The 12,249-nt window shown below is 50.7% G+C and overlaps 1 protein-coding gene across 1 annotated transcript in view; it reads left to right on the plus strand.

Annotated features, from left to right (window-relative positions):
• Window positions 1–10,726, plus strand: part of ZNF385C (zinc finger protein 385C) — a 58,356-nt gene extending 47,630 nt beyond the window's left edge. The window contains exons 7-9 of the mRNA XM_015418129.1: window positions 5,480–5,658; window positions 7,147–7,260; window positions 10,505–10,726. Of these exons, the coding sequence (XP_015273615.1) occupies window positions 5,480–5,658; window positions 7,147–7,260; window positions 10,505–10,726 (515 nt within the window). The remainder of the gene's footprint in view (window positions 1–5,479; window positions 5,659–7,146; window positions 7,261–10,504) is intronic.
• The last annotated feature ends 1,523 nt before the right edge of the window (window positions 10,727–12,249 follow it).

Consider the following 12,249-nt stretch of genomic DNA (forward strand, 5'->3'; position numbering starts at 1 on the left):
ACAGAGCCAGTTTTGTGTGGTGGTCAGGAGCATGGATTCTAATCTGGGAGAATCGGATCTGATTCCCCACTCCTCCACATGCAGCTGCTGGTGTGACCTTGGGTCAGTCACAAGTTCTCTCAGAGCTGTTCTCTCAAGGGCAGTTCTCAAAAGAGCTCTCTCCACCCCACCTACCTCACAGGGTGTCTGTTGTGGGGAGGGGGAGGGGAAGGAGATGGTAAGCTGCTCTGAGACTCCTTCCGGTAGTGAAGGGTGGGGTATAAATCCAATTTCTTCTCCTTCTCTTTTCTGTCGGGAAGATGCTTGGTAAGGCAAAATTGAAGTCTCCCAGGTCTCATATGTGGCAAGGGTATTGCCCTCTGGCTACTGCTGGGTTGGCTTAGAGTTACGTGGTGGCCCTGCCAGTCTACCTAGGGCACTCCTTTGCCAGAGAGAATAATTCCGCTGCTAAAGAAGCTGTGAGACATTTTCCACCTGCCGCGCTGCCTTCTTGTCCAGGCCTCTGCTGCTCCGTGAATAGCAGAATGGAAATAAGACGGCAAGAAGATAAAATAGGATCCCTCTGGTGGTGGCCTAGGGCCGCGGTGGCTCAGAGGTTAAGATGCTGAGTTGCAGACCGGAAGGGTTGGTAGTTCGGCAGTTCGAGACCTGAGTGCCATCTCTGGTTCCAGCTCCTGCCAATCTAGCATTTTGAAAGCAAGAAATTGCAAGTCGATAAATAGGTGCCGCTTAGGTGGGAAGGTAACAGCATTCTGTGCGCCTCGGCGTTTAGTCGTGCCGGCCACATGACCACGGAGACATCTTTGGACAGCGCTGGCTCTTTGGCTTGGAAAGGGAGATGAGCGCCGCCCCCTAGAGTCTGATTTTACTAGCTTTCGAGCAAGGGAAACTTTTACCTTTTATTGGTGGTGGCAGCCCTGCCGCAGGGGGACAGGAAAGAAGTTCCGCAGGCCTCAGACTCAGGAGCTGTGGTTTAGTGCAGAGGCTCTAATACATTAGCAGTCTTCTTCGCCCAAAGAGTCATGAACATGTGGAATTCACTGCTGCAGGAAGTGGCGGTGGCTACAAGCACAGACACATTCAAGAGGGGACTGGATAACCATATGGAGAAGAGGTCCACCAGTGGCTGTTAGACACAAGGTGTAGATGGAACACTCTGTCTGGGGCAAGGGATGCTCTGTACTCTTGGTGCTGGGGGGGGCAACAGTGGGAGGGCTTCTGGAGTTCTGGCCCTGCTGGTGGACCTCCTGGTGGCCTCTGGGTTTGGGCCACTGTGTGACACAAAGTGTTGGACTGGATGGGCCATTGGGCTGATCCAATGTGACTTCTCTTATGTTCTTAACCTAAAGGATCCCATTTTACATTTTAAAATGACATGGTCCCCCACGCCCTCTCCTCTTTCTTCTGCAACACATGCCAACAGCCCCCTTTTCAAAGGGCGTGCGGCAACCTGCATGAAGAGATTTCCCTCTTCTTGTAACAAAATACAAAATCAAGCGTAAATAAAATGCTTGTACCGTCCTGCATGTGACCTACAAGTTCAGTTCTGAGAGAGTCACTGTATCTTCTACGGCCACTAAAGACCCAAGTTCCAATCACTCTCCCCTTTTAATAGAAAGGGATGTTGCACCAGAGACGGCAAGAAACCTCCTTCCTTGTTAATAACTTCTAGCCAGAGGCCACCTGACAACCAGCAGGAAAGAGACCTGGAGAAACCTGCTCAGAGAAATAGACCAGCCTGGTGCACAACTTGGACTTCTGGTATTTGTTTGAAAAAAATGCCCTTGGCTGTTGTTGTCGGTGGACCCAGGGTGGCTATTCGCTCTCTCTTGCTCTCTCTGTTGAAATCCCTTGCAGTTGGACGATGTTGTGTACTGAGCCTAATTTCATCAGCCCCAGCTTGGGGACACAGAACAATGAACTGCTAGGATCCTGAGATGGACCTATCACCCAGGAGTGCCTCTGTAAATAGCCCATTGTTGGGAGTGGGTGTGTGATGGGTGTGCTGTTTTACGGGCTTATACGCAGGGCCCCGGCCCTGCTAGAGTTATCTTAGAGTTGAACTAATCACTAAATAAAGCATGAGCTGATGACTTACGAGTCTAAGAACCCAGTATATTTCAGACCAGTGTTCCCTCTAAGCTGAGTTAGTGTGAGCTAGCTCACAGTTTTTTAGCCTCCAGCTCACACATTTTTGCCTTTGCTCAGGAAGGATGGCTCCAGAGCAAACTAATCTATGCAGGAGCCAAATGGCTCGCTCACAACTTTAATGCCAGTAGCTCACAAAGTAGAATTTTTGCTCAGAAGACTCCACCGCTTAGAGGGAACATTGTTTCAGACGTAGGGTGAAAACCATTTCAGTTTTATACAATAGCCAAGACTGCATTAGAACCATACCATCTCGGTGCCCGATGCAGCCAATTAGCATTCCGAGGACCGGAACGATTTCAATCAGCGTGGTGTTTGATCTAGGAGCTAGGTGATTGCAGGTGGCATCAGCTTTATGCTTTCCTACTGTTTGAAAGAGGGGGGAGGCTGATTTCAGCCCCTCCCTACGAAGCAAGCAGTCCCTGATCTCATTCCTAGAACACTGAGCCGGGCTCCGTTTTTCGCATTCGATGGCTAAATCGCCCTCTGCCCTTTAAAGGGACTTCTGGACACTCTGGAGTACCCTTGTAGACCACCACGCATGCCCAGATGCCAGTATGAGAAATGCTGGTTTTGTGAATGGGTGGAAAAAGCTGTACTGCTGTGGGGTATGGCTGGCATTGTTGGGGGAATGGTAAAAATGTCCCCTATTATGGCTGCAGTTAATCCCATGGGTCACTAGAGATCTTCAGTGAGTGAGTTCAGTTTACTAGTCCAGGAACCCTACAAACCAAGTTTGGTGTGAGAGCCAGTTTGGTGTCGTGGTTAAGTGCGCGGACTCTAACCTGGGAGAACCGGGTTTGATTCCCCACTCCTCCACTCATAGCTGCTGGATGACCTTGGGCAAGCCGTAGTTCTCTCAGAGCTGTTCTTGGGAGAGCTCTCTCAGCCCCAGCCTACCTCACAGGGCGTCTGTTGTGGGGAGGGGAAGAGAGAAGAGTTTGTAAGCTGCTCTGAGACTCCTTTGGGTAGTGAAGGGTGGGGTATAAATCCAACCTCTTCTTCTTCTTCTTCAAGCCAAGTTGCAGGTTTTAACCCCTACAGCATAGAAAGTAGTGTTGTACAGTGGTCACTCTTATCAGGCTAGGATCCGGGAGAACCAGGTTCAGATCCCCTCTCTGCCAAGAAAGATCGCTGGGTGACCTTGGGTCAGGCACACGCTCTCAGTCTGGCGTACCCCACAGGACTACTGGGAGAACAAAATGGAGAAGAGAACCGTGTAAGCCATTTTGGATCCCCCTTGGCGAGACAGGTGAGGCATAAATTATGTAAATAAACGAATAAATAAAATAGTGGGAATGAACTCAAGCCAGAAGCTCACCACACCACTAGGGCTGCCAACTCTGGGTTGGGAGACACCTGGGGATTTTGGGGGTGGAGCCTGAGGAGGGCGGGGTTTGGGGAGGGTATCATGCCATAGAGCCCTCCCCTTTGAAGCAGCCGTTTTTCTCCAGGGGAGCTGGACTCTGTGATCTGGGGATCAGCTGTGCTTAGGGGAGGTCTCCAGGTCCCACCGAGAGGCTGACGACCCTGAACGGCCTTGCTAGAAAGCAAAAGAAGACCCAGTTCTTAACCCCACCCCCACCCGCATGGATAATCAACTATTAATTTATGAGTGCCTCTAAAAGGAAATAACGAAGGAGGCTGAAAGGGAGAGGGTTTTAACGGAACAGTCGGCCTGGGAAGCCACGATAGCAGCTGGAGGGCCCACGGACTAACGTAGCAAGCTTTGTCGCTGAACGGGGGATTCGAGCCTCACACATGTGGCCGCCAGCTCCGGGTTTTGACCTACCTGGAGATTTTGGAGGTGGAGCCTGGGGAGCGCGGGGCTTGGGGAGGGGAGGGACCTCTGTGGGGCACATTGCCAGGGCTTTTTTTGTAGAAAAAAGTCCAACAGGAACTCATTAGCATAATAGGCCACACCCAGCAGCAGAAACTCGTTAGCATATTAGGCCACACCCCCTGACTGCACAACTCATTAGCATATTAGGCCACAACCCCGTGTTACCAGAAGTGTGGTCATCCAGCCACACCCACCTTTTGCTTCTTATTCTGTTTACCTTCTTTGTTGTCCAAACCCAGGACCTTTTTTTGTTGTAGGAACTCCTTTGCATGTTAGGCCACACACCCCTAATGTAGCCAATCCTAATGAGTTCCGGCTGTTGGGTGTGGCCTATTATGCTAATGAACCTGCTGGGTGTGGCCAACTTGGGAGCTAGCCGGAACTCCGTTCCTGTGCGTTCCTGCCCCAAAATAGCCCTGCACATTGCCTTCCAAAGCGGCCATTTCCCCCGGGGGGGGGGCTGATCTCTGTCGCCTGGAGCTCAGTTGTAGTCTCAGGAGATCTCCGGCCACCCCCTGGAGGCTGGGTAACTGAAGAGAGATCCACGGGGTAGGTGAGCAGAAAATAGTCAGTGGCGACCGTGCTATATTTACAAGGGCACTATCACTCTTCTATAGATTTTTCAAAAAGTAGATCAATATTAATTTCTGTACATTCACTCAAGAATAAACATCAGAGAATGGTTCCACAGTGTTGACAAGCACGGTCCAATAACCTAAAGTCCTTACAAAGAGTCAATTTTCTTTGTGTCTTTCTTGTACTAATATTGGATTGTAGACAATTAGCATAAAAGTCACGGATCTGCAGACCAGCTTGGAGGTGTGTTCCCCCCCGCCCCAGTGTCCAGGAAGCTGAATGCAGCTGATATCTAGAAACGTAGAGAGCTAAGACCCAAGAGTTCCTGGAGGTGCAGCAAAACACACAACATTGGGAAGGACTAAAAATTGGGAATCTCAGGTTCCGTGGCTAACAGCTCTGGAGCAGGGGGAGGGGAGGTTTAAGGATGAGCTGCAGAGGGGGCTTTTCCGCATTCTTGTTTCCCTCACAAGTTCCTGTTGCTTGGGGGGGGGGGTGTCTCTGTTCTGAATGTGTTTTGCTCCCTCTAGTGGTCTATTCGATATTACAGTGATTTATGTCTGGCATAAAATCCGCAATTTAAATCTGCAGGGAGATATGCTGGGCATAAAGCGATACAATATCAAATTGACCACTAGAGGGAGCAAAATATGTGCAAAACAGACACCACCACCCCCAACACACACACAAAGAAACAGGAACTTACATGTTAGGAAAATGAGAAAGTGGAAAAGCCCAGATTTCCAAATGAGATATTGTCCCTGGGGAGGGAGTGATGTTGTATCGCTCTCAGATCACCTTCATAGTGACATCCTTGGAACTTAATCCTCCGTTCCATTTTTTGCCACTGCACATTGTTTGAAAACCGAATTGTCACTTCTTATCGAACTCGTTTTTCTCTTTGATTCCTAGGAGCGAAGCACAAGTCAATGCTGGAAGGCCAGGCAGTTTTGCCGAGACGAGGCAGGGGGAAGGTCCTCTCTCGAGTGGGGCACAAGCCCAAACGCATTGGCAGCAAAGGCATCCAAAACAAGGCCTTCCAGTGCCAGGCGTGCGAGATTTATGTCAACTCAGAAACCCAGCTCAAACAGGTCAGTAGAATCGTCTAGGTGTTGGAAATGTATGAGGTGCAAGGTCTAGATTCCAGCCATTATAGGGTTAACCTGTTTACCTTCTGTGCTATTGTTTAGACTGACCTGGAAGGGAAACCTTTTCCTCAGCCAATGCCTGCAAAGCCCACGAAAGTAAATAGTATTGATTGGTTAATGTATTCAGGTGATTTCCTTCGAGGGGTCAAGAAGAAGGTGATTCTCCGTGGTTGTGTGACCATGTGTTTGTAGCTGTAAGCATGTAAAGATGTAGGTCTAGATAGCTCTTTTGTTTGTAGGTTTCCTGTATACCTTTTACCCTTAGAAATAAAGATTTTTACATAGAAAGAAATATCTCCTCTCCAGTGAAGCAAAAAAGATTAATTGCAAACTCTGAGTATTTAAGAAGAAGAAGAAGAAGAGAAGAGATTGGATTTATACCCCGCCCTTCACTTGGAGTCTCAGAGTGGCTTACAAACTTCTTTCCCTTCCCCTCCCCACAACAGACACCCTGCGAGGTGGGTGGGGCTGAGAGAGCTCTGGCAGAAACTGCTCCTTCTCAAGAACAGCTCTTGTCAGAACTATGGCTTGCCCAAGGTCATCCAGCCAGGTGCAAGTGGAGGAGTGGGGAATCTCCCAGATTAGAGTCCGCGCACTTAACCACTACACCAAACTATTATCCCCGACACTAGGCAGGAGTAGCTGGTCAGCCACTCAAATGGACTGTTGGTTGTCATTATTGCCACCCAGTCACAGCCAAGTCGTGGCAACTCTGTGGGGATTTCAAGGCAAGAGATGTTCAGAGGTGGTTTGCCATTGCCTGCCTCCAGGGGTCATTTCGGTCCAAAACAGTCCAGTGGCACCTTTAAGACCAAGTTTTATTCAGGTACAAGCTCTCCCTCTGCGAGGACAGATCTGCACGTTCCACCACTCCCTCCAATAGCTAGCAATCCAAAACAGTCCAGTGGAGCCTGAGCGGTGGGTGTTGCCTTCTGACACACTTCCGGTGATGTCAGGGGGTGTGGCATATGCAAATGAGTTATGCTAATGAGTTATGCTAATGAGCTCCTGCACCTCTTTTTTTACGAAATGACCCCTGCTCACAAGACTCCACCACTTGGAGGGAGCCTCTTCGCCCATTGGCAGAAGATGGCAAGAGAAGGAGACAAATAAGTCTGTCTAGAGAGAGAGTTGCAAAGTTTTGGTGCCACAACTGAGAAGGCCCCTTTCTTGGGTTGTCACCTGTCTAGCCTCAGACGGCGGGGGCACCTGAAGCAACCATCAGAAGTGGTTGGGTAGGCGGTCCTTCAGGTATTCTGGTCCCAAACTGTGTAGGGCTTAAATAAACGCAGAAGCTGGATATTGGCGAATGGAACACAGTTGACCCTTCTGCCCAACTCTGAAGTAGAATGTCTCTTTGGGAAGATCTTTCAGTGCATCCTTCTCTTTGAGTGTGTAGCTCTGAGGGCATTCTTGTTTCTTTATCCACAGCACATGAGCAGCAGGCGGCACAAGGACAGGTTGGCAGGGAAGCCCCCAAAGCCCAAATATAGCCCGTACAGCAAGCTCCAGAAGAACGCGGCCCTGGCAGTGAGTATTTTGAAGGTATTTGTCTCTGAAAGTACAAACCAACCACTCAGCCTGTCGACGGCATTTGGAGGAGATGGTGGGAGTTTCCCATGGATGCTGATTTACTCAGAGGAAGCCCAACCCCTCCCCCCCCAGTCTGTAGAGAATCGGGAAGGCTGAGCAACCTTTTCCTGCAGCAGAGCAGTGGGTGTTGTTGCCAGCAACGTGGAACTGAGAGAGGTGATGGGCGTGTGCGGGGAAATACCATCATTTTACTATTGTATGAGAGGGTTATAAGTCCAAGTTCCTCCTTTTCTGTGTCTCAGTCATCACACACTGTATAACCAACATAGTGGTATTCAGAGGTCATTTCGGGGGGGATCGCAGGGGGATCGCAGTTCCCCTGGGTGAGGTACGGGGGCGGGGCACATGACAAAGCCCCGCCCCCCGCTTCCGGCCACCCCGCTTCCGGCCCTCATTCAGCCAGGAGGAGGCAGGAGAAGAGGGAGGGTAAGTTGCTTCCTCCCTGCCTCTCCCCACCCCTGCCTGCCTGGGGCCAGGGAGGGCCTTCGCGGGGCTTCCTTGCACTCCCGCCAGCCTTGCAGGTTCACCGCCATGCCCCTCATGGGGCTCGGCAGTGGAGCTGCAAGGCCGGCAGCGGCGGTGGCAGGGACCGTTGGGGGTGGTGTGTGTGGCCTTATGACACACTTCCGGTGATGTCAGGGGGTGTGGCATATGCTAATGAGTTATGCTAATGAGTTCCCCTAGCTCTTTGTCTACGAAACGACCCCTGGTGGTATTAACTGTTGTAAGGTCTTGTGTCACCAGGAGCAGAGGACTGTTCCACATTTTCGTTTTCCTCGCTTGCGTGTCCCTATTGCTTCGGGGGGGGGGGTTCCTTTTCCACAGCAATGTAATATTGAATCGACCACTAGAGGGAGCAAAACACTTATGGAAAAGGAGGGGGGAACCAAAGCGATATGCTCAGGCATATCAGAATGTGGAAGAGTTCTGGGACGTGAAAAGGGTTCTGGAGCAATCCCGAGTGCTGTCACAAGCCTGTTCTTCAGGTCTGCTCCACTCAGTGGGGCCACCAATGGGTATTAGCTCACCGATTGCATTCTCCCCCAAACTAACAGCAGTGCAGGAGGAGACAATGGGTAAGCCGACACCATTTGTCTTCGCTGATGACGGATCTGAGCCGAGCGGTCCCTGAGAGGCTGTCAAGGTTTCTAAGGTTTGGCTTGTTTCTTGCCACCAGTGGCCCTCTAGGGCCTGTGGCCCACTGGAAAATTTCCCTGTAAGTTAAGTGGGCAGTCTGCGTAAATGGGCATTTATGCAGATGCTTAGTGAAGGGTATCAGTGACAGGTACCACTAACAGGACCCATACGTTCAGAGAAAGCGTACAGCAACAACCACAAGCCCCGGGCGTCTTCCCTGAGCCATTCTTTGGAGCTTGCCACGTGTGTCTGATTGGTTAAATTGACCAAACAGGCAAAAGAAGGAAATTCCAGCAAGAGCAAGCTTTTTCTGCAAGGGGAGTTGCAGCCGCACGAAATCGTCTCTGGCATGCAGGTTTTTAAAGGAGCAGGATCCCTGCGGCAGAAGGTTGCTCTCAAGGGGCCTCGGTCTGAGTCAGCAGGGCAACTGGTCCTGTTCTTACGATCGCCTCACACCGAAGCCATGGGTGATCCCTTATCAGGTCATATTCCTATGGGATGCAAAAAATAAATTACGTACTTAAGATTTCTGTCAGATCCCGGTATGCATCCAAAGAGGAAACTTCACTGCTCTGGGAGTATTGCCTCCTTCTAGGAAACTTCCACCCGATGTGTTGACACATGAATGGTGGTACTGCCGCATCTCCAGTGTTCCTTCTAAGCTGAGTTAGTGTGAGCTAGCTCACTTAGCCTCCGGATCGCACGTTTTTATCTTGGCTCAGGAAGGATGGTTCCAGAACAAACTAATTTACGCAGCAGCCAAATTGCTCGCTCACAACTTTAATGCCAGGAGCTCACAAAGTAGGATTTTTGCTCACAAGTCTCCATAGCTTAGAGGGAGCATTGCGCATCTCTGTTCAATTACTCCAGACTCAGCCAAATTATCTGAATTCAGAGGAGCAGGCCTGTCGCCACTCTGCATAAATCACCATACTTGCTCTTCTCCAGTCTGAAGGCAAGCTCAGGACTTTAATTCACCCAGTAATATGACCACCTTTGGGAGCAGCTGTTGGCCCGGTTGGAAAAGTGTATGATACTAGATTACCAGGACAATGCTCCTGTGGAGTCTTGTGAGCAAAAATTCTAGTTTGTGAGCTACTGGCATTAAAGTTGTGAGTGAGCCATTTTGCTACTGCATAAATTAGTTTGCTCTGGAGCCGTCCTTCCTGAGCGAAGACAAAAATGTGTGAGCTGAAGGCTAGAAAACTGTGAGCTAGCTCACACTAACTCAGAGGGAACACTGGTAACCGCCTCTCTCCTCCGTGGTCCTGCTCTGAACTGGGACCCCTGCACACCTTGTGAGTAAGTTTGTGTGGTACCTCCTAGGCAGACCCTGCGACTCGCTGCTGTTATCGTTCTATAGATTTCTAAGTTTCAAATTGAAACTCCGAAAAGACAGGTTGTGTCCACGTTTACTGGAATGGGAGGGGCTGCACATCTTGGTGGAGGAAGTAATGTCAGCAGCATACAGTTAACCAGGGGTCATTTTGTAGAAAAAGAGGTGCAGGAGCTCATTTGCATAACTCATTTGCATATGCCACACCCCCTGACAAAGGGCAGGCATGCAAGGATGCCTGGGTTCCCTACCCGATCTTCTCCAGGTGGCCCGCGGCTGCGGAGCACCCGGAGAGGATCGGGCAGGGAACCCAGGCATGTTTAAAATGCCTTTCTTTCCCTCCCCCAGATGGCATTTAAATCCCCCCAGATGCTGGGGGGGCTCTGCAGGCCTTCCCTGGCCCATTCGCCTGGGTGGGTGGGCCAGGAAAGGTGGCTGGGGACGCCCCTGGGCTCCTTACTGCCGGAGCGCCGTTCTGGTGCGTTCCAGCAGGAAATGACCCCTGCAGTTAACTATAACTTGCACTGAGACCCCAGTTCTTGACTTCTGACTGGGGCTTGAGGTGCTTACTCTCCAAACAGAAATGTCCTCTACCCTTGCTCGTGGACATCCTTGCTTTATTAATTCCCGTTTTAACCTGGAGGATCCCTGCTTTTCATTGGCTCATACAGCTGTGTGTGTCTGTCTCTCTGTATCCCACCCGCCCCCTTCTTCACTCCACAGTCCAAGCTGGCTCTGCAGAAGCACCTCACAAAGACCCTGGCTGCCCGGTTCCTGCCCAGCCCCTTCGCCCCGGCCACCGTATGCGCCCTGCCCAGCCCGCTGACGCTGCGACCGGCTGCCGCCGCCCTCTTCCAAGCTCCCCTCTTTGGACCAGCGCTTTTCAGGACCCCGCCGGGCCCTGTGAGGGCAGCTACAGGCCCCATCGTCTTTGCCCCTTACTAGAGAACCTCAGCATCCTTCTCGGTTCAGTCAGGTTAACCGCTGTAAGGGGAAATCAAGGGGAACCGGTGCAGGGAAGATTGGGGGAGGCGGTAGAGCAGGGCTGTTTTCTGGGCAAAGGCAAACGGGAAACTTTCTTGGATTTTTAGCCGCAGTCATTTTGCTTGTAGGAGATTCTGCCTGCATCGCCAATGGGATTAAGAGAATAGGCCCCTGCCCGAATATTCTTCCCTATTAAATTCTGACAATCCCACAATGCACCAAGGTTTCTGGCACTAGCCAGCGACACAGAAGCACAATTGTACCTGTCCCCAGTTGTTGGGGTGAGGGGCTGGGGGAACGTTCCAGAAGTTTGGGTAATTAGAATTCTGGACAGCCGGAAGAAGTGCCATTTTATGCAAGGTTGCGCCATGATCCGGGAATTGTCTGTGAGTTTGTTGTATGGATAACGGAAGTTCTCCTCTCTGGCTTGTATTTCAGGATTTGATGTTCTCCTTATTGAGAGAAGGTGCCAAGATATCCTTGTACTAGCCCAGAAACTGAGCAGGTTTTTTTTCCTGAGGAGGGGGAAGAATTACCACTGAGGTGGTATTCAGGAGGAATCCCTCTGTCTCCAGCAGAATTATTTCCACAGAAAAACAGTACAATTTGTACCCCTGTCCTTTCAAGCCTTAACGTTTGATCCCAAAACGAAAGCCCATTGGCAAAAACCTAAAACTTTTTCAGTTTTCCAAATGACCAAATGATTTTCAGGTTTTGCAAATGTGAATCCCAGATTCTGTTCTGTCCTCTGGGTGTGGGGGTGCGTGTCTACCTGCCTGTATGAAAGGATACTGCATGGATTTATGGAGGGGAAGGCGGGACTCGGAACTTGTTGGCTTTTTCCAGTAATTTTCTTTTTTTAGATCCTTTTTACCTGCAGTCTTGGAAGGAGGGTGGAGTTTGGATACAAAGAGGGTCCCCGCTCCTAGGGGTTGTACGGGTCTGTTTATACACCACGTGGCAAGAATACGGCACTGTTTGCTGCTGGATAGAGTGTGAAGGGGAGGAGACTGGTGCGTGGAGCCACCACACTTCCTTTAGGTTTAATAATACAGATTTCCTAGAGTTGCCATCTCTGGGTTGGGAAATTCCTGGAGATTTGGGAGCAGAGGCCTTGAGGAGAGGAGGGACTTCGGTGGAGTACAGCGCCATAGAGTCCACCCTCTAAAGTGCCATTTTCTCCAGGGGAACTGATCCCTGTAGTCTGGAAATCGGTGGTAACAAGTGGGGATTTCCTTCTCCCCCCCATCGTCACTGCTGGGGCCACCGTGGCACCCGGCTGCCCCCACCATGATCGCTGCTGGGTAGGGTTGCCAGGTCTCTTCATTCCTCGGGCAGGGGGATTGGGGGAGGGGGAGTTCCGGGGTGGGCGGGGACGTCAAGTAACGTCCCCAATGCAATGATGTCATCACGTTGGGGACGTCACGAGGGGACGGTCTGGTATCTGGGAAAACTCCATTGTTTTTTCGCCCTCAAAACCATAG

Source organism: Gekko japonicus, unplaced genomic scaffold, assembly GCF_001447785.1.
Source record: "Gekko japonicus isolate JY-2015 unplaced genomic scaffold, Gekko_japonicus_V1.1 scaffold1666, whole genome shotgun sequence".
In the NCBI taxonomy this organism is placed as follows: Eukaryota; Metazoa; Chordata; class Lepidosauria; order Squamata; family Gekkonidae; genus Gekko; species Gekko japonicus.